Source organism: Melopsittacus undulatus, chromosome 4 (assembly GCF_012275295.1).
Source record: "Melopsittacus undulatus isolate bMelUnd1 chromosome 4, bMelUnd1.mat.Z, whole genome shotgun sequence".
Taxonomy (NCBI): Eukaryota; Metazoa; Chordata; class Aves; order Psittaciformes; family Psittaculidae; genus Melopsittacus; species Melopsittacus undulatus.
This window is the reverse complement of record NC_047530.1, coordinates 39899603-39920437: the sequence shown is the minus strand read 5'-3', so window position 1 is coordinate 39920437 and position 20835 is coordinate 39899603. Positions and strand designations below refer to the sequence as shown.

Genomic DNA, 20835 nt, shown 5'->3' with positions numbered 1-20835 from the left:
ATGTTCTGTTTCAAGAGTTATCAAACAAAATAGTTTTTAGAAAGAGAGGAAGACACCTTATTTTCTGACAGATTATTTCTGTCTTACGTGGCTGTTCCATACTGGAAGATAAGGCCCCAGTCCTCCAGCCTTTATGGAAATGTATTTGCAGGATCTTCAGTAAGTATATGCATAATCAGTGTTTCATTGTTCAATATTAAAGGATGTTCAAGGAGCTGCATCTGCTGTAAGCAGACAGTAATACAGCGAAAAACTATTTTAAAAATGCATGAAAATAAATAAGGTACAATTATTCACTCTTCTTCATAACACACAAAGTAAAAGGTACCAAATGAAATTATAAGGCAGGAGATTTAAAATAATCAAAAGGGAATATAATTTTCATGCAGTGTATAATAAAAATGAAACTTGTTCCTACAGGATACCGTGGACAGCAAAAATACAGATTAGTTCAGTAAGCAATTAGACAAATTGGTAAAGGAGACATCAGTTAATGTATATTGAATTCAAACCTCGGAAGTCCCCACAGGCTGACTTCTCAAATTTGGAATGGCAGCTTCCATGCCATTCTATGTGTTTGAGGGTTTTTAACTTTTCCATAAACTTTTCCTGGCCACTGCAGGAGATGGACTCAGCTGACTGGCCTGTTGATCTCACCCAAAGTTACAGATTCTTTTTGATAGCACATGAGCTTGCACATTTGGAGGCCTACTTATACTTTATTTTTATGTACAGCAAAGAAGTTTTAATGGATTTCATTGTATTTGGTTGAGTTTTTTTCTATTTTCAAAGACCAGGATGTGGCCATTTAGGTAATCTGTTCTCACCAGAAGAAAACTTTGAAAAATGTATCCACTTAAGAGTTTTTCAAGATATTTCTAGTACCTTTCTCTGTAAAATATAAATATATATATATATATAATACATACATTTACTTATTTTTTAAATATGTACATACATTTATGTCAGAGATACGATAATATGCATTAAATAACAAAATGTAAATTGTTAGCAATGATGATCTGAATTTCATTTCTCCTTACATGTAAGACATTTGTGTTATCGTTGTAGCTCTAATCCATATTCAGGTCTTCGTGTTTGCTGTGCAGTAATATGTAAATTACCTAGCCAGCTGCATTAAGCAGTGTTTGTTTATTCTATTTCTTTTGGCATAGCATATAACTGAATTTCTGCCAAAAATGTGGCTGCTTCAGGGAACACTGTTTGGGTAGAAGGAAGTTTTGAAAGGAAACACACATCATAAGTCTTTACTCTGTGAAACAGTAAAATCAAAACAAACTTTCTGTTCATAAAAATATCTGTATTAATGTAAAATAATGGGCTTGTAAAATGCAGGGAGAAAGCTGAATCATTTTAGAATGCTCTGGGTACTTTGGCTTTGTAAACAGGAATACAATATTAAGAGGCAGGGATTTTTTCATACATGGGAAAGGTGACTGAAACTGGTGAAATGTGAAAATGGAAAGTTTAAGAGAAATTATTTTAAAATGGCATATTAATCTCCCCTAACACATAGCATTTAAATGCATTTAAATTTAGAAAAGCAGTGAAGTTTAAGTGTTAAAAAAATCGCATTAATGGTGCGTAGAGCTATCTGCTTATTCTTGCAGTCCTTTCAGTCTTCCAGTTTGACACTTCCTTTTTTATCCAGCCAGCTAATTTCCCCTCTTTTGTGAGGAATAACTGTTTTCACACAAGCGCTTACCCAGAAAGCTTCCTTATTGTTTCATGGTTAATTATCTTCTTGAGCTTCACCTTCTGGAGTGAAGGGAGAAAGACTGGGCCTCCCCACAGCTCTAATGAAAGCTAGGTTTTAGAGATGCACTGTGTGAGTAAATGCAGTGTCTGATCTCCCAACATAATAAATGAGTTCTTAAACTTTATGGAGTCACAGCTCATCCAGCAGGTTTACTGAACAATGCAGGAAGATGCTTTATTTTGAAAAAACTTTTTTTTTTTATTTTTAAAAGGGGGAAGAATATTGCTTCACTGTGAAACCAAATACCATAAACTCTTCCAAAATCTCTGCATGTTACACAAAAGGTGCATGTCAAACATTCAGGTTCAGTACCAACCTGTGCTGCTGCATGCAAGTCTTTGGGCTTTATGTTTTAAAGTTGTATCTTAACTACACTTATACTAATAATGCTGATACTAGTAGCCCTGTGCCCCGCAGGTAGCATACCACTTTGTAAACTCTTAATACTTATTGGACTGTTTGTGCCTTACCAGCACTGAAAATAGTCATTATGGATAGACTTAAATCTTCAGATTATGTTCCAATTTTAACCCAAGTTTAAACTGCGCAACATGTAAAATAAACTCTTCTGTAATAGAAGAAAATTGAACAATAGCTTTAGTGGGTTTCTAATAATGAGGTACTCCCCATTTATACTCTGCCAAACTCAGGTAGTCAAATATAAGCCTTTCACCAGAAGATATAGATGGCCATTACTTCATCTACTTCTAAGTGAATTTCTACAAAGTATGTAATTTTTCAAGTGAACAAGCCAAAATGTGCATACAATACTTGAGACATTGCACAGGTTCTATTTGAAATACTAGATTAATCCTTTTTTTCAAGACAGCTCCAGGCCTGTGTTGGCATGTATTATGTACAGAGAAGCTAGAGACATCATTGCTTATCAGTGATGAGGACAAGGAAAAAAATATGGAAGTTCAAGGATGTGATGATCTTAGTGAAAGAGCTCTGCCTAGTGACTTATACTTGGAGAAAAGGCTATTTCTATTTTGCACATTGAAAAGTAGCTCTTCTTAGATATAGGTTGTGTAATGGCAAGGAGCAGCTGTATTGTAGCCTCAAGGTGCTTACCATTGTAATTTTCATTCCTTACTAGGACAACTGCCTGCCACTTACTTAGAACTGTGGTGTTTAACTTCACACATGAAAATCCATAGGTTGGCAGACTCTGCAAGCACTATAAGTATGCAATATTCTTCTAGCCTTTGACTTCACAGTACTTGCTTGTTCGCTCCCCCCTCGTCAATATCCCAAATTTACAGATGGTTAATCAATGACTTCAGGAAGCGCCTCAACTAAGATTACAAAGAAATTGTTTTGAACATTTAAACAGGGAGAAAAAAAGTCTGTTCTTTTTGATAACATGAATTAAGCTAAATTGGGTAGTCTCTCAACCGCTTCATGGGAAGAAACTGATGATAGAGCCATATATTTTTCATGCAGTCCTGTTCTTCATAAATAATAAAGTCTCCCTTTCCAGTATACAGGAGGAATTTTTATTTAGAAATTTAAGCTTCCTCCAGATTTCAGTGAGAAAACTTTCTAGGTATCTTCTAAAGTCAAGCTCCCAAGGGCTGATGTCCTATTCTTTTGTACCTTATGTCTATCTGTTTCTATGGTAATTCTCACTCTTTAGTGTTTCTCACAAACACCCATTTCTGCTGAAACAAAGCTCTTAAAAATTGTGTGATTCCAGGTGTCCTGATGTGCCTGTTATAGGCTGGAGATGGCTATTGTGTCTACTGAGTCCATTCACAGTGTCCACTGAGTGGTTCTTATATAACTGAGAATACACCATGAAAGGAGTACCAGTTCCAATGTAAATTATACTAAATTGAAAGTATTCTTAACCAGTAAGCAAACCTCTTAACTTGTACAAAGACAAAACAATAGTGGAAAGATATGAAAACAATTATGCCACTGTAGCTTTGCTAGTACAACTTTGTTCATCAGCATTTGAATGCAGAATGCAAATGATTTTCCATCAATACAGACATACAAGTGAAAACTTGTGCTGAAGTTCTGCAGTGTAGACAAGCAGTAGTTAAACCTATTTAAGCATGCTTGGTTCCACAGATTTCCTGTGTTTGGTGGATTTTTTTTTTTTCTTAACCATAAAGACCGATCTTTGATTAAGTCAAATTCTGAGATTTGGCATAGATGAACTCCCACTAACTTGCATGGGCATGTATCTGAGGTACTGTGCCAGGACTTGCTCTTTTTTGAACCAGATGTTCATGGCAACATTTGGGTTTGGGTAAAGCTAGGAATGTTTTCCTAAGTTTCATAAAGGGTTTGTGTTGGATTCTTGCACAAAGAAAATCGTATATTCCTCTGAAGTAAAGGTGAGACTGAAATGACATTCAAGGGCAACAAATCCTGTCATGTAACCTCTTGACAGAATAAAAGAAAACCATAAAGCAGTAAACCCAACAGCCAGTAAAATATGCCATGTAGTCAGGTTTTCTCAGAAAAAGGAAAAAAAAACCCAACAAAAACAAACCAAGCACACAACTTGGAATATAAATCTGGGATTGTAAACCTATTTGGATGACAATATGATTTGATATAAAAATGTTATAGATGTTCTTCTGCTCTCTGGTAACATTCAAAGGGCTTCTTCAGTAAATGAGAAACAAAGATGTTAGAAAGCCACATGAGAATATGGTGGCAAGAAAGTAGAGACTAGAAAACATATAATGGGTAGTGTGTTAGCAGTGATTCTGTGGGCACGGCACAGGTGCTAAACTTCATGAGCCTCTGCTTTTGCCATGATCTGTGATAGTTCCCAAACTTAGCTTCTGTAAGCTTTCTTCAAAAACAGATTACCTTCTGTTCCAGCCTGGTTTGTCTGCACCAGTTGCTGAGTGGTGGGAAGGCTGGAGGCTTTCACTCTTTCTTTTGGTCATCTGATACTGTGGGCAGCTTACCAGGAACATTAAAGACTCTCATAGAACCCATGTGCAGGCACAAGTGACCCCAGCGTGTTACCTAGCATCATCAAGTGGTATTTAAATAGCAGAAAAATGGTTAGAAGATAGCCAATTTCTCTGACTTTTTAAAACACTTCTACTTCACTGGTAGTAGGGAATAATAGTTTTCCTCTTAAAATGTCACTGCAATTATTTCATCTGTTGCTTAGAAGATGTGCCACAAGACCTTTCTCATGATAAAGAAAATTATCAGTTTTAAAACCTGGATATGACAATCTCCTATCCTCTAGACTTTAATTTTGGAGCATTATGAAAGAACTTCAAACATCATCATAAAGACAGGGGGTTGAGCAATGGTAAAACCTCAGTTGTTCCTGTAAGACCCAGCCTGCATTGAGACCCTTGCAGGTGACATTTGTGACTACAGAGAGCAGACATGATGTCACTGTCCTTCTTTCAGTACAGAAATCTGTACATACAACCGCCTATGTAGAACTCTGGCGATACCTGCAGGCATCCATAATGCCTAACAGAAAAGCACAAGTTCTGCATGAGCAGGATAGAGCATATTATATAATATATTTCAATATATACATACATGTTTTGTGTTATATATATATATGTATTATATATTAATATATTATATATTATAATATATTAATATATTCTGTATATTTCAATATTATTTCATTGAGAGAAGCAGTAATAGTTGCAAAATAAAGCAAGATAAAGTATGAACCGCAGTTTTGGATCTTATTTTCTCAGGAAATAGACATGTGCTGCCTTCTTTTAACTTCAATTATCTCAAATATGTATGTTCATGATAGTTTCATTAGTGATCTGTGATAAAGCATACTGCTTCCATACATTTTGAGGCTGTGTTGTAATGTGCAAGTATGATGCACATGGGATATTATGCATATGCTTACATACATAAAAACACTGCTGTTTGGAAATGGGGACATCTTGTTAGCTACAGTACAGGGAACCCCATTTAGAAGATGAACTTAAGTGAAGCAGGGGTGAAATGAGTACTGTACACATGAGTATTTCCCTCAGCAGAAGTACTTGGCATGCTTGCATTTTTCAAAAGACAAAATCATGTTTGTCTTCTTTGAATGTGCACACATTCCTGGAGATGGGGGATGGTTTTCTTCCTTTTTCTTTCTGTTTCTCGTGGCCCCTAAGTGCATTTGAGTTTGGATAATTTGTCCACAGCAACTGAAGGATATGTTGCAGAGAAGGGAGGAACAGAGTTTTTATTTATTATTGTAATGGCTCTTTTTTTCATGTTAATTCCTTTAAAAAAATATAATGGTACGTAGGGGTTACATTACAGGCCTGTTTCACCAACACAAAGTATCTGTACTGGAGTAGCACATGCAAATGAAGCTGAAACAGAGAATCATTGTTTAATATAATTTACTGCAGAAGAAGAAAAACTATCCTTGTTTTAGTAAAGGAAACAAATTAAAAATATATTTTTAAGACTTTTCTTTGAAGAGGCATTGGGTTTGAGGAAATGTCTTTATTTGGCTTAATAAGCTTCTTTCCTGCCATAAACATTTTCAGCAGATTAACTGTTTAGGTATTAACACCAGCCCTGAAAGCATTTAAGTGCACACCTAGCTTTGCTACACTAGTTATAGCACTGAAATAGGAATACTGTCCTGAGAAAAAATAGTTCAGATTTAGATTATGAACAGCCAAACTCCTTAAAGCAGCATTTTCAAATACTTCAGAATTAATTCAACCTTTCAGTCTTCTGAGTCTGTAATTTAATTGCTTCTTGGCTTAATTATATTTAAAACTTCTAATGCAATGGTAAATGCTTCCTAAGTCTTGTTTACCTAGTGGTAATATTTTAAAAAATAGGATTATGCATAATGTTGTGCATCTTTTGTTCATACTGCATTGATTTTTTTACTTGCTTGGTCAAAACTATTTCCCTTCTTTTACTGTGAACCATGTGACTTTCAAGATCTGCTTTAGGTGTAGCAACATTTAGTGACTATAATGATAGTCACTCTGACCTACTTTAAAGATACCCATTTTAGAAAGATGACATATGCACACTCATACACACATGTGTATATGTGTGTGTGTGTTTATACACCCTCACTCTTGAGCATATAAAAAAGAAGTTTTTAAGTTCTGGGAAATTCATTGCAGTCAATTACACCAGCTGGTATACAAAGAATTTTTGACAGACAAAATTGTACCTTTGAAGCACGTTTTGTCACAAACTTCAGCAAAGCCAGAATTTACAAGTGAACATCCAGGGCTCAATCTATTCAAATCTGAAGCTCTCTACCACACTCAAAGCTTCTCTTTAGTTGTAGTATGTCTTAAATGTGGAGATCAGCATGTTTGTCTGTGACAGACCTCTTTCATATTGGAGCAACACCTTGAACCACGCTAGGCAGAGCATCCTTTGCAGTATATAAGGCTCTATAAGAAATCCACATTCATCAGTAACTGAAAGTGGATGAAAAACGTGGTGCAGCTCTCATGTGAATAAAGTTTTCCCAATTGGAAATAGCAATAGAAGATTTGTCTGCTTTGTGTAAATGATTCATTGTGTAATAAGATACAGTCCTTTGGATAAAAAAAAAAAAGTCATGTAGAAGAAACATCAGCATTTTTTTTTCCCAGGAAACTGAGCAATCAGCATTTAGTTCTGGCACCAGCTAACACGTACAATGGTATACCTCCCATCCTCTGTATAACACCAAGTAAAGGATCAATCTGGGGACTTTGAAATGTTACGTTGGCAAGACCTAATAATCTATTACTGTCCTGCTAATCCTAATCCTCCAGCAACCTACCTATGCATTGGCCAGCCTGATAAGGAGACCTCTAACATGGTAAAAATAGTTCTGAGATTCCTGGTTTTTACCTTGCTACTGCTGTCAGTGCAAACAGGCTGGAGTGATGCTGCCTTCCATTTTTTACTCCAGAGATTTATTCAGCAGTCTGTATGGTGCTGCTCTCTCCAACAACTACCTCAGTGTCTAAAGTCTCTTTCTTGTTTGAGCGGCTTGCTGAATTTTGTAAATAGGGGAATATATATATATATATATATATATACCCATGCTAAAAATGACAAATACAAAATGTTTGTGACTTAAGCTGAGTGGTTTGTTTCAAAGTTAAAACTTGGTCTGTACTTAGGAACAGCTGCCAATGTAGCCGATAATCATTGAAGTTGTACTTCAAGGGAGATGATGCTTATAAAGAAAAAAAAAGATGTAGTAATTCACTAATATTAATTCAGTCAATTCCTTGGACAGAGAAAGCTATGCTGGTAAAATAACCGTATCCACATAAGAGCCTTTGCAAGTATAGTTGTGACAATCACAAGGGTAAAAAAAAATAATAAAATCAAATCCTGAAATCCATCGTAGCTTTGCTGCAAAATTTCTGAGTATATTCCAGGCCTTGGAAAAGCATGTGTATTTGAAGAACAAAAAGCCAGGCTTTGAAGTGAGGAGCACTCAGTGAAGATGAATGAGCTGAGGTCACAACTCTACATGTTTTATTGTTTTAGTCCATCTGACTTGCAGAACAAACAAGGCAGCCAAGTGCTGATTTACAAGGGGAAGGTTATCTTCCTGACCAATAAGGACCAAATGTTTTGGGTTTGAGAAACAAAATCAGATTCCATGGAACATAAAATCCTTGGAACCTGCTGCTGATTTCCTGCCTTCAGGAATTTCGTTTTGCAGCTGGCAGCAACTTAAAACAATAAAAAAGTGCAGTTTAGGAAGCTTTTCACAGTTATGTCTTTCTAATGCTAAGCACGACAGAGTCATAAAACATGCCACAAAAACAAATAAGTAATTATATATTTCTTGTTTCATCTAACAGGTTTTCAAGTTATATTAAATTATTGTCATTCTCTCACATTTTACTTGTAGGATAGTTAAGGGTCAGCTACAGGTAGGTAACTGGGTGATGGTTGGACTTGATCTTGAAGGTCTTTTCCAACCTAGTTGATTCTATGGCTCTATGAACTAAGTACTAGCTAAGTACCAAACGAGAGTCATTATAATATATGGTAAACTGGAAAATCTAAATATGGATTTCTGAACTCTGCAATGCACAGAACTGCTCTGATAGCTGTACATGTCTAGCAAACTGGTGTTTTCATGGGAAATTAACTTTTAAGCTATCACTAGCCAATATCCCTCAGGGAAAAAAAAAAGGCAAAAAGACTCTAATAAATTTACTCCATGAAGCTTTGGGGTGGGTAGATCCACAAACACACTCTAGCCTTCAACATTAGACTTCACAGATTCTCAAAATCCCAAAAACCTCCTAACTTCCCAGAGAAGAAAAAATTCTTCGGCACCCATATTTCTGCCCATGATTATGTGCAATATCTGAACACAGCTGCAGTACTCAGGGACCTATCTTACATCTAAGCCAAATGAAGCATGAGGACACAGATTTATCTTACATGGAGGGTGTTTTGGTTTGTCAAATATATTAATAATCATATCACCCTGCTGTATGGTGGATAGCTACTCTGCCCAGTTTGGAGAAAATAAGTCAGATGAGTGTTTTAGCCATTGGTCTACTGGACATAAAGGGATGAGATAGACTTGTGTTTTGCACAGAAACAGTGTACCTATATCCATAATTAGACACTGGAACAGGGATTTGGGCCTGTTACTATTGCCAGTCAAATGTGCTGAACAGTACACTGCAGGATAAAATTCTCCTCATCTATATCTGACACAATATTTAATTGGTTTATGCAAAATGAAACAGGGGACGTAGGCTTCTTTTCAGAACAGCATGTAGGTAGGGCTTCTGCTGAGAGAATGCCAACCTGGTTCATGTCATGAGCCCAATGTCCCACACCAAAAATCAGTCCTCTAACTGTTGAGCTGATAGAGAATATCCCATGACTTCTCACAAAAGGGCTGAGCAGCTTTAGTTCCTATTTCAAAGAGATAGTTCCTAGCTCAGAAAGAGAGATATATCACTGCCCCTGCAAAATTAACCTTGGCCGGGTCTTGATGAATCTAAGTCAGGAGCTAAGCTGTGTACAACTTCCCGTTCTTGGACTACAGCCTCATTTTATCTGCTTGTATTTCAGTAACTTCTTAAGTTTGTTGTGATTTAGATTCCTGTTTGGCATGTGATCAGTGCTGTATTTGAAAAACAAAACTTGTTCCAAGAAAGCTCAAGAGACTGAGAGATCATAGTTAAAATGTTTTTTTTTTGGAAAAAGTTCTTGTTTTTCTGGATACAGTGATCATTGTTCAGCTGTTAAGATTATTTAAACTAAACAATTCTACATTAGTTAACAGTTCTATTACAAGACTTATTGTATAAGAAAAGTCTTCCCTAAAATTGAGGTCTTTCAATAAATAGAAAAATAAAGTAAAATTAATTTGTGCTAGAGAACCAGCCCCAAAATCAGGGACCACTTTTGCCTTGAGTAGTTTAAGGTGAGTCAGTACTCTTGGCCACTTGACACATCACATTTGGGTGAGTAAAGTTGTCAAGGTGTTCTTCCTCTCTCATGTGTGTTTCTAGGATTAATTCTTGGTAGTGTATGTTCTGAATCATAATAACAAATATTACTGGAAATTTACAAAAGTCTTAAAAAAAACAAACTAATTTCAGCTCAATTATTTACCAGTTCTTCCCCAGAAAAAGGTGTCAGCACAGACAGTATTTGAAATTCATGTAGTATTTGATTAACTGATTGATTGTTTTTACAGCTGAAGATATTAACACTTATTGGATCATTAGTACTGCCTTTATTATCAAGTAAAGAATAAATATAAGTTCAAATAAAAAGTCATCAAGTCTTGTGATTTCCAGTGTATTACATGTGTTGTTTTAAGATTCACAACACAAAAGTTTACTATAAACATTTTGAAAATCCTTTAATAAATCCTTTATATCTTAACTCTTTTAAACAGGCTACAAGAGTTTCTCATATATTCAATAATAAGCTGATAATTATATCATTTTTACTAACACCCTCATGTGATTCTGCAGAATGGTTAACAATTGTTACATATGAAGTGACTAACCACAATTAATCTGTATTAAAGAAAAGTCAAATTTCTGTATGATATTTTGACAGAAAGTTAAAGAAAACAACCAACCTGGGAAGACTAAGAAATCATGCAAAATTTAATAATTTAATTATTTTAATTGATTATTTTAATTTCATAAAAGTCATACAAAAATGAAAAACCTATTAGAGACCATTGTTCCAAAAATGCACTTTACTCCTATTAATGTACTTACCTAATTTCAGTGGAAGCACATTCAAAGTGCAGCTGTAAATATTTTTTAAATTTTGACTTTGATTTTTTTTTTACAGGAGCCTCTGAATGTTATTGATGCCAGTGTGATGGATCTGAATGGTTCAAGTGAAGATGCACTAGAATGGGATGAAACTGACATAAGCAATAAGCTGATCAGTATTCATGAAGATTTAAGTGTTCCTGATCAGGAACTCAAGAAGGATGAGCTAAGACAGAAACCTTCTTTGGGAGAAAGTGGTTTTAATGATGTGAATGAAGATGAAAGTATTGGTGATTGTGGAAGTCCTCTTTATTGTCCCAGCATTACTTCCCCTCCAAATCCTCACATCTATCAGGTCTATAGTCTTCATAATATCGAATTATCAGAAAAAAAACACATGCCTTTTCTGAAAAAAACATCTAAACTCTCCAGTGTAACACAGTCTAACATTTTAAATAAAAGTCTTAGTAAAGACTCATCATTTTCATCTACCAAATCCCTGCCTGAGCTAATAGGGGGGAACACATTGGCAAAACCATATAGCTATATGTATCAGAGTGGAAACATAAGCAGGCACTCTGAGAGTGAGAGTGGGATAGTGAGTGAATGTGATACAGAAACTACAAATAATTCAGAGATTTTTTTGCTAAATGATATTGAAAGCACTCAGAGTAATCCTGAAATTGGGCATGCAGAAACTCAAGTGGATGATATAGTTGATGTGATAAAACAAAAAATACAGCAAGATGAAGACCATGCTAGTCTCTCGGATGATTTCCAGTTGTTACCTTCTGCATGTTGTGGAAATGAAAATGATGAGGATTTAGACAGCATTACCATGTGTAACCGTGTTTCTCTAGAAGAATTGCAAGGAAAGCATGACGTGCTTACTTTTTATGATTACTCATATCTTCAAGGGTCCAAATTCAATTTACCAGTGCTAATGAAACAATCACAAATTGAAAAAACACATACAGAGGGCAGTTTGTTTCACGACTTTTGTTTTGATAAAATACCTGGTAAATCTGAACATAAGCCTGGAGAATCTCAACCAGATGGGTTTATTCATGACCATACTTTGACAAAGGTCCCTGGAGAATCAGATCCCAATTCCTGTAAATCTGAAGAAACTGTAAGAAAATTAACTGTTACAGAGAATACAAGACAGGTTTCAACTTTATCTCGTAGTTCTTCATTAGAATCTCTGTCTGTAGTAGGTGATCTGTTCAGCTCAGGTATTTTTAAAAGTGGAGACGGTCTTCAGCGAAGCACCTCATTGGAGAGCTGGCTGACTTCTTATAAAAGCAATGAAGATCTTTTTAGTCATCACGGCTCAGGTGACATAAGTGCAAGCAGTGACTCTGTCGGAGAGCTCAGCAAAAGGACACTAGATCTCTTGAATCGCTTAGAGAATATCCAAAGTCCTTTAGATCAAAAGATTAAGCGCAGCATCTCTGATATAACACTCCAAAGTGGCTCTCAAAAGATGTCTTTTACTGGACAGCTGTCTCTAGATATTGCATCCTCAATCAATGAAGACTCAGCAGCTTCTCTGACTGAACTCAGCAGCAGTGAGGATCTTTCTCTGTGCTCTGAAGACATTGTACTGCACAGAAATAAAATACCAGATTCAAATGCATCATTTAGAAAACATCTTAATAGATCTGTAGCTGATGAGAGCGATGTCAATGTCAGCATGATTGTTAATGTCTCCTGTACTTCTGCTTGTACTGATGATGAAGATGACAGTGATTTGCTTTCAAGTTCCACCCTTACCTTAACTGAGGAAGAGCTGGGTATCAAAGATGAAGATGATGACTCTAGTATAGCAACTGATGAGGATATTTATGAAGAATGCAATTTAATTTCAGGACTTGATTATATAAAAAATGAACTCCAAACTTGGATTAGACCAAAATTTTCTTTGACAAGGGAGAAGAGAAAAAGTAACCTCAGTGATGAAATTCAGCGCAGTAAAGTTAGTAATGAGACATCAAAAGCCACAGATACAATAAGCATTGAAACACTATTGAATGGTTCAGTACAGAAAATATCAGAAAATAATGGCAATAGTAAGAATGTGCCACGTGATCATGAAAAAGGAACGAAGAGTCACCTGATGAAAGATATCTCTCAGGTTGTGAAGGATCAGCTTGTGGATGATATGGAAAACGGCAATGTTGAAAATACTCTTGGCAGTCAAAAGGAAAGTCTTGTTAGAACATCGTCAACTCCCAAAACTCATGCATCACTTGATGTCATAGAAGCTGAAAATGAATGTTGTGTCTGTGAAGCTTTTACAGACAGTTCAGATGATTCACATATGGATGGAAAAGAGACTGTATTGTTGTCAGATGAATCCAGAAACCCTCTAAAAGAATGTCAAAATCATCTTCAGATTGATTGTCACTCTGTTGCTTCCTCTCCTGCTAAAAAGCCTTGTCTTGAATCTTCCTCAGAAATTAATTGTGGAGACGTAGATACAGCTTTACAAACATCCTTACCTAATGGTCAACAACAAAGAATATGTATTACTGAAAAATCTACTGATTGCTGTACAGCCTTGAAATCCAGTGAAGAAGAATGTGACTCCTCTGCCAGTGGTCTTGCTTCGTGCTGCAACTGTGAATCTGCTGCTTTTGATAAAAGAAACATGGAAGATGGGTCAGTACACAATTTCGTGAGGGAGATAATAGACATGGCATCAACAGCTTTGAAAAGTAAGTCACAACCAGAATGTGAGTCATCTGCTCCAGCTTCATTAGCACAGATCAAGGAAAAAGTGTTAGAACACTCTCACAGACCCATTCAGCTAAGAAAAGGGGACTTCTATTCTTATCTTTCACTTTCTTCTCATGATAGTGACTGTGGAGAGGTAATCAAATACATAGAGGAAAAGAGCAGCACTCCTGTGCCATTGGATTTCACAGATGAGAGAGAAAATATTGAATGCTTTTTTGAAGCCTGTCCTGAGGAAGAACGGGTTGAGCAGCAGCAATCTGTTTCTAATGGTACTCCTGAAGCACGAGTTGAGCAGCAGCAGCAGCAGCAGCAACCTATTTCTAAGACTATTTCTGAAACATCTCCAGAGTCAGCAGGTGAAGTGACTCAAGAATCATTAAGAGAAGTTAAAACTTCATCTGAAGGTAGGAATTTGTCTTTCTTCTGTGATGATGACAGTGGTATAAACGTCCCTAATCCTTACAAACAAAGCAGAACAAATAATTTGAAAAATGCTGATGGTGATTTGTTGATTTCAGATGGGCAGACTGAAGGTTTGGAAAAGAATCCTCCAGATCTTGGCACTAAAAAGAGTACTACAGGAAACTCACCTGGACCTGAAGATTCCAAAGGATGTGTTGCAGCTTCTGAGAAGGCTTCAGCTACAGAGTTTCAGTTAAAGCCTGGCCATTCACAGAAAAAGGATGTTTTGCATCAGAACAGTAAAACTCTTGCTTGTGAAGAAAATCTCCTAAATCTTCATAAGGAAAGACATATAAATATGCACAGATAGAATGTAACCTTCTCCAGGCACGTACATTGTCCTAAAACCAGGTATGTACTCTACAAGTTGCACATTCTTTTTTTTTATATACATATTTTTTTCCTTTTTTTTTCATTTTTGTAAAAATGAAAGGAGATGAATCGCCATCCACCACCTAGGGCCTCTGTTTGATGATAGTGCTATATTATTTGTTTTGATTACACTGTAATCCAAATGTACATGCCACTGGTCAACAAATGCAGTAAATACTAACTGCTTCTTGCCCTTTGGCTTTGCACTGACTGGAACTGGTCTCTTCTGGAACAAATCTGCTATCTTACAGAACTTGGGAATTCTTCAGAAGTAGTATTTATATATCAGCCTTCTCTTCCCTCCTCAACTGAGCTGTGGAACCAGACAACAGCCCTACTCATTGATCCCCTTCACAGTCAGCTGGCCTTATGAGGTGTTCAAAAGCACTTGATGAAACTGAACTTCTGGTTTTACAAGAATTTTGTGTGACTAGTGAGCTGGAGTTCTACAGTATTTCCAGACAAGCCATGAGGAATGGCTAAGCAGATTGGAGAATAAGTAGTGAGATAATAAGTAACCTCTTGATATCAGTTTACCATGACTTAAGCTCAATAAGCCATTAATAAGAACAAAACCTTTCCAGCCCTAACTATTCTATGATTCTATGATTCTATTACAACACAATGTTAGACCAAAAGTGGAGGTTACCAAAACAAGAAATCTTTTCAACATCATTAAAGATTATAATGTGAAGGTAATGTAGAATAAGGACCTGAATACCAAAGCAGGTGGAAACTGATAGCCAAACAGCAGTACTGGAAGCTTTGGTTTTATTTTGTGATTAGCATTTTGAAACATAAGTAAGAGGGTGCAACCTAAAGTGGAAAAGTGTATCTAATCTCTTCTAAAGTCTGAAACTGGTTCAGATCTGAAGTTTCTGACTTCACACAAATGTCCAACAATAACTGCACAAAAGAAGATCTACAAAATAACTTCTGGATAACATCCTAACAAGTAGCACTGCTGCTTTGAGTCTCACTTTTTTTTGGCGAGCCAAAAGCCAGCATAGCTGTGTAGAATGCCATTAGTCTTTGGAAACACTACTCCAGTAGACCAGAAAGATCATGGCAACTCTAAATGCCACTCCAATTCCAAATGCTGCTGCTTGCCAGAAGCTATAGCAAGGAAATTTCCAATAAAACACAAGGCTAAGCACAGAACCAGGTTTCCCTGGGAGGTTCTGGAATCTCCATCCTTGGAGATTCTCAAAATTCAAGTGGTTGTGCCATGAATGATCTGATCTACCTTTGAAAACAGCCTTCCTTTGAGCAGAAGGTTGGACCAGATGATGTTCAATTTCCTTCTAACCTAACTTCTGCTATGATTCCATGATGTTGCTAGGAAAAAAGACTGTTATTCGTCACTGCCTGTGAAACCACTAGTACTTTCCAATTGCAAACTACGTTGCTGTAGCAGAGGATCTGAGCATATTTATATGTAATAGAGTGCTTTCTTCTGCATTTCCTGATTTTGCTATATTATATTACTATGCTTTGGGCTTTTCTTTTGCACATATTGGTGGCTAACCCAGCATTCACACATTCACATTTGTATAAATATGTCTAGCAAAGTCTTTAGGCTATGACAGCAATAGTCTACAACTTGCCACTATCTCTTTAAACACATATCTATTTGAATAATTCAATATCTTGGAACCATCATAGCAAAGAGGATATTTCTTGAATAGCTCTGAAATAGACTGTCATGACCTGTTGATTACCAATTACATTAATACTTGGGCACATCCAAACAACTGGAGTAGCCATGCAAATCAATTGGGAATTACAAAACTCATAGATGATATTATATATTCCGGAATTATGTTACAAGGATAATTTGTATATGGAAGACTATTTGGAAATTGAGATGATGACAAAAGTTTGAGGTTGATAACAACATGTAAACATAAATTTTTCTTTAATTACTGTTTCATTACTTTTCTCATTTTTTCCACTCATTTTTATAATTAATTTGAGGAAGAATGCTTACTATAGTGACTATGATTTTATTCTTGTTCTCATTCTTTCATTGATGCAGATAATAACGTCTTTTCAATTCATTAGTACTTTTCCTCTGAGGATCTCAAAATACTGTATAAAATTTCACTCAGTCTTCAAAACTTCATAGTTTCTTACTAGTAGCCAGCTACGTTTTTCACAAGACTGAGATATGACAATATGCTGATGTAAGGACTAAGATTGGACATAGAGGATGCAGATAGTAGTAAATGCCCCCAAATGCAATAAAATGTAATGCAGACTCTGTATGTAACAGTTTAGTAGGCTTGTGTTATAGGGTTTTTTTGCCCAGGGACTGACAAAAATTTTTAAAATAACAAAGCCCTTCAAACTACATTCCACTTTTTGCATTTAGGAAGATATACTGGTTCTTAACTGATGCATATAGCATTGGTTCCATGGAAATTATGTACTGTATTATTCAAAGTACTAAAGCCCTAGGATACATATAGTTTATCTCTGGCACATCAAAAAATGAAAATATGAGCTGCTACATTTAGTATCACTAAAGTCTGAGCTCCCTTCCCCCATTCACAAGCTTGGTGCTTTAACTTCATCTCTCATGCTATGGGGAATGAATTACAGAAGCAATCTATCCTAATTTGTTAACTTATTCAAATAACAGTTATTATACTTAACTATGCTAAAGATTATCTTTTTGGTGGCAGATTGTTTATTTTTTTGATGAGGCTAATTACTGATTTTCCAAAGGTAATTTACATTTATTACTAATACATCTTTTAAAATGTGACAGATAAATGTTGTTCCCATAAGTGTATTATGAAAAAAGTTACTATTTAAAAACACATTATTTAATTTGAAAGATAAATGGCAAACACCATTATTTTTCCTGTAGCACCTGTGCTGTAAGCTCATTTAAATGTGTAATTCCATGTGTAGCTGAAATACTTAGAGAAAAATAATCTATAGTATATGTGTACCTTAAAAGCATACTGTGAATTCAAAGCTGAAAAAGGCATAGTTTCAAGTGTACTTGGTTTTTATAGTTTTAGTATTTACTTTGGCTGTAAAGAAGAATAAACTTAATAGGGAAGAAAATATTTTTGCCAAATGTTACAATCCTTTTATTTCGCAGTGTGCTAAAAAAATTACCATTATGGGAAAATAGTAACTATTCTATAAGCAGGCTTAAAAATATCTCTGTCAGTATTGACTAGTCTCTGATATGAGCCAACATGTAGTTCTTCAACAGAAGTTCTCATAGTTCTCATAGGAGTTCTTCTCAGAAGCTCTATGCTGATTTTATCTCTCAAGTAGGGGACAGCTTGAAAGGACTGTCTTTCTGTATATGAGATCATGCAGTTTTCTGCTGTCACTGTGACCCATGACTCACAAGTGGAATGGGAATTTTTAGTCCCATATTCAGTATGCATAGAGATCAATACATTAAGAAGGTTTATATGATGTGTCCAAAGACTTTTCTAGAGGATACATTAGAATTCTGTAGGTAAAATCTGTTAATTCTTACAAATGAGATCAAAAACTACTTCCTTTTGTGAAGAATTTGTAGTTTAAACTTAAGTTGTAATTTAATTTAAGGAAAATATATTGGACAGAAGAAAACTACATTGGTTTCATCTGACAGTGCTGCAATGTTAGCCAGAATATCCTGCCATTTACTATAACCAGGAGAACCACAGGAGTGGTACTCAGAAAGCCTGTTATTTCCTCCTCAGCAATAGATTTTTTTATGACTTATTCCTTCCTTTCCTTAGTTTATTTAACAAAGAATAATGAGAATAATGACCAATGAGACCTGTAAATCATGGCTTATTCACTGAAAAGTGTTTTGAGATCCACAGCTAAAAGATGATACATAAATACAAAGGACTGTTAGTTACTCATTACAGGAAAAATAATATACAGGTTTATACAACAATTTACTTTTAGCAACTGGAACTACAAGAATAATCTCTTTGCTTGCCCTTTCTTTTCCTAGAGGTTTTTATAGGGCGATAAGTGCTGTAATGTTCCTTCACAGAGTTTAAAACAGTCTGACTTTTTAGCTCCTTACAGTAGCTGACTTTAAAAAAATTAAATGGAATAAGCAGCTAATCTTGTATTGCCTGTGAATTACATAATTTTTGAAAAACTTGACATAATCCATCACTGAGACTTTTCTTATTATAGATATGTGAAACTCGTGCCAGAGTTGTAGACACCTTTTGATACAATCTTCCCCTTTATTCTAATCAGTTCTTCATTAATTTCTAAGCAAAGTGTTAGCTTTTCACTATTTTCCTGTAAGTATATTTCTTCTATAAATGGGGAACAAGGTCAGTTTCAGCAAATAAGATCAAAGCAGAAGGTAACTGGATAGATCCAGATATTCCTGCTTAATTTGGAAGGCACATAATGCATGTCTAGAGTGCCTCCTAGGAAATGCCTAAGAGATGTACTTTGCACTAATCTTTGAGCTGTATTCTGACAGTTATTTCTTCATAATCCCTATCATAAGCCTGTGCTCTTTGATGAATAGTTTAACCCTAAACTCTGAGCTGGGTAATTCTACAGTATGAAAATTTAACTCATTCATGGTACTACAAGTCTTTAAATAGCTATTTACAATTTTAAAATACAATGATGACACTGACAATCTTATTCATGGAACACTTCTGTGACAATCCTTTCTTCCTCTCCATTGAAATCTCATTCTGTATGTTTACATAAATATTAAAATAAGTGATGGGTAGATCTTTTTGTTACTTGGCTTTTGAAAAATCCTATGTTTTCATAGATCAGTGCACTTTTGAGTGTGCTGAAGGTAAGTTTGCAGGTAAGGATGAGGACAGCATCCAGGGAAAAGGTCAGATTTGATGAATTCTCTTGTTTCTTTAGAAATGAAGTCTTTACAAAAGTCAATGAGCTTTCTACATCAATACAATTTTTTACAGTAACTTGTACCTCAGGCTGTTGAAAGTCATTGTTTGCCTACTGTATGCTTCTGCATTAAAGGCTCTGGCATGTGATCATTTAATGAGTATCTATGATTGTTCTGCAAGAGCTATGTTTTGCAAATAAAACTTCATTTTCTGTAACCTACTATTACTTTTTTGTTTCCTTTTAGAATCTTGGCTGCAATTCAGGTGCAGGTTCATCCTGTAAACCCTGGGATGACCTCCAATTCCATTGTATCACTGCCTTTCATTACACTGACTCCCAAGATAAATTTTCTTTCCAAATGTGATTTGTCCATGTTGGCTTTGTGATCAGGCTGCATATGCTAGTCCTGTTTCAGTGATCATTTTGTATTGTAGCAAGGCCATTTGCTTTCATGTGGATTCCTCTCCCAAGCTACCTCTAATGACCTTCCCTTCCTAAATTGGTTGCCTCTGTACTACTTATCACTGATTCTGTTCTTTAAAGTTTTGAAGATCTATAGAACTCATGACTAGTCTGGTTCATCTTTTCACAGCTGTACCTGCCAGTACTCTTCTATTTTATGTATCTAATTTAATATTTATGTGTATAATGCATAAGTTTATTGAAACTATTTTACTTTTAAAGTGACAATTTTGTTGGATTGCAGCAAAAAGAAGTCATTAGCCCTCCTGATTCAATACATCTAAAAATTAGGTAATTAAAATAAATGGCATTTTATTTATTTAGTTTTAAAATTTAATCTATGCAACACTTCAAGAACCAACTACATGGTGTTGTATATTAGGAACTGTTGACATTCTACTGAATTAAGTACAACATTTTGTTTTTTTATGCTTCTTGAGGTGGTAATTAGAAAAAAAGTTTTTAAAAAATGTGTGCCTTGCTGTATTTCTTATACCATTTATTAAAAAGCTGCTTTCACAGTAAAATTTTGTTGGTTTGAAAGGAGGAAATAGCAAGGTTAAGATGTGTGAATAATTTCTGTATATATGTATAACCAAGTGCAAACATTGATGTATAATGACAGTATAAAATGCTTTCATGTTTGTGATGTCCAGTGATGTGGAAAATATAAGCCTTAAAACCATTAGATTGCATGGTAATTAGAATTGGCATAATAAACATAGTTCATTGGGGGAAAAAAAAAAGAAGAACTGGTGATGTGTTTTACCTGCGTACCAAGAACAGAATGCTTTATCAAAGTACAGAAGAATATGTTTTTGTTTGCAAATGTTCCCTAGATATACATGATTCCATAGCTAGTGAAGATTTGTATTACCTGGCTCATAGGTAAAGAACTTATTCATTAAAGATTCTGCAGGTCTTTTGGGCCAAAGTAACACA

The 20835-nt window shown here is 35.5% G+C and overlaps 1 protein-coding gene across 1 annotated transcript in view; it reads left to right on the top strand.

Annotated features, from left to right (window-relative positions):
• The window catches only part of AKAP6 (A-kinase anchoring protein 6), a 227488-nt gene extending 206866 nt beyond the window's left edge, over nucleotides 1-20622 (top strand). The window contains exons 12-15 of the mRNA XM_031049124.2: nucleotides 11069-13433; nucleotides 13467-14138; nucleotides 14253-14547; nucleotides 19676-20622. Of these exons, the coding sequence (XP_030904984.1) occupies nucleotides 11069-13433; nucleotides 13467-14138; nucleotides 14253-14506 (3291 nt within the window). The 3' untranslated portion in view covers nucleotides 14507-14547; nucleotides 19676-20622. The remainder of the gene's footprint in view (nucleotides 1-11068; nucleotides 13434-13466; nucleotides 14139-14252; nucleotides 14548-19675) is intronic.
• The last annotated feature ends 213 nt before the right edge of the window (nucleotides 20623-20835 follow it).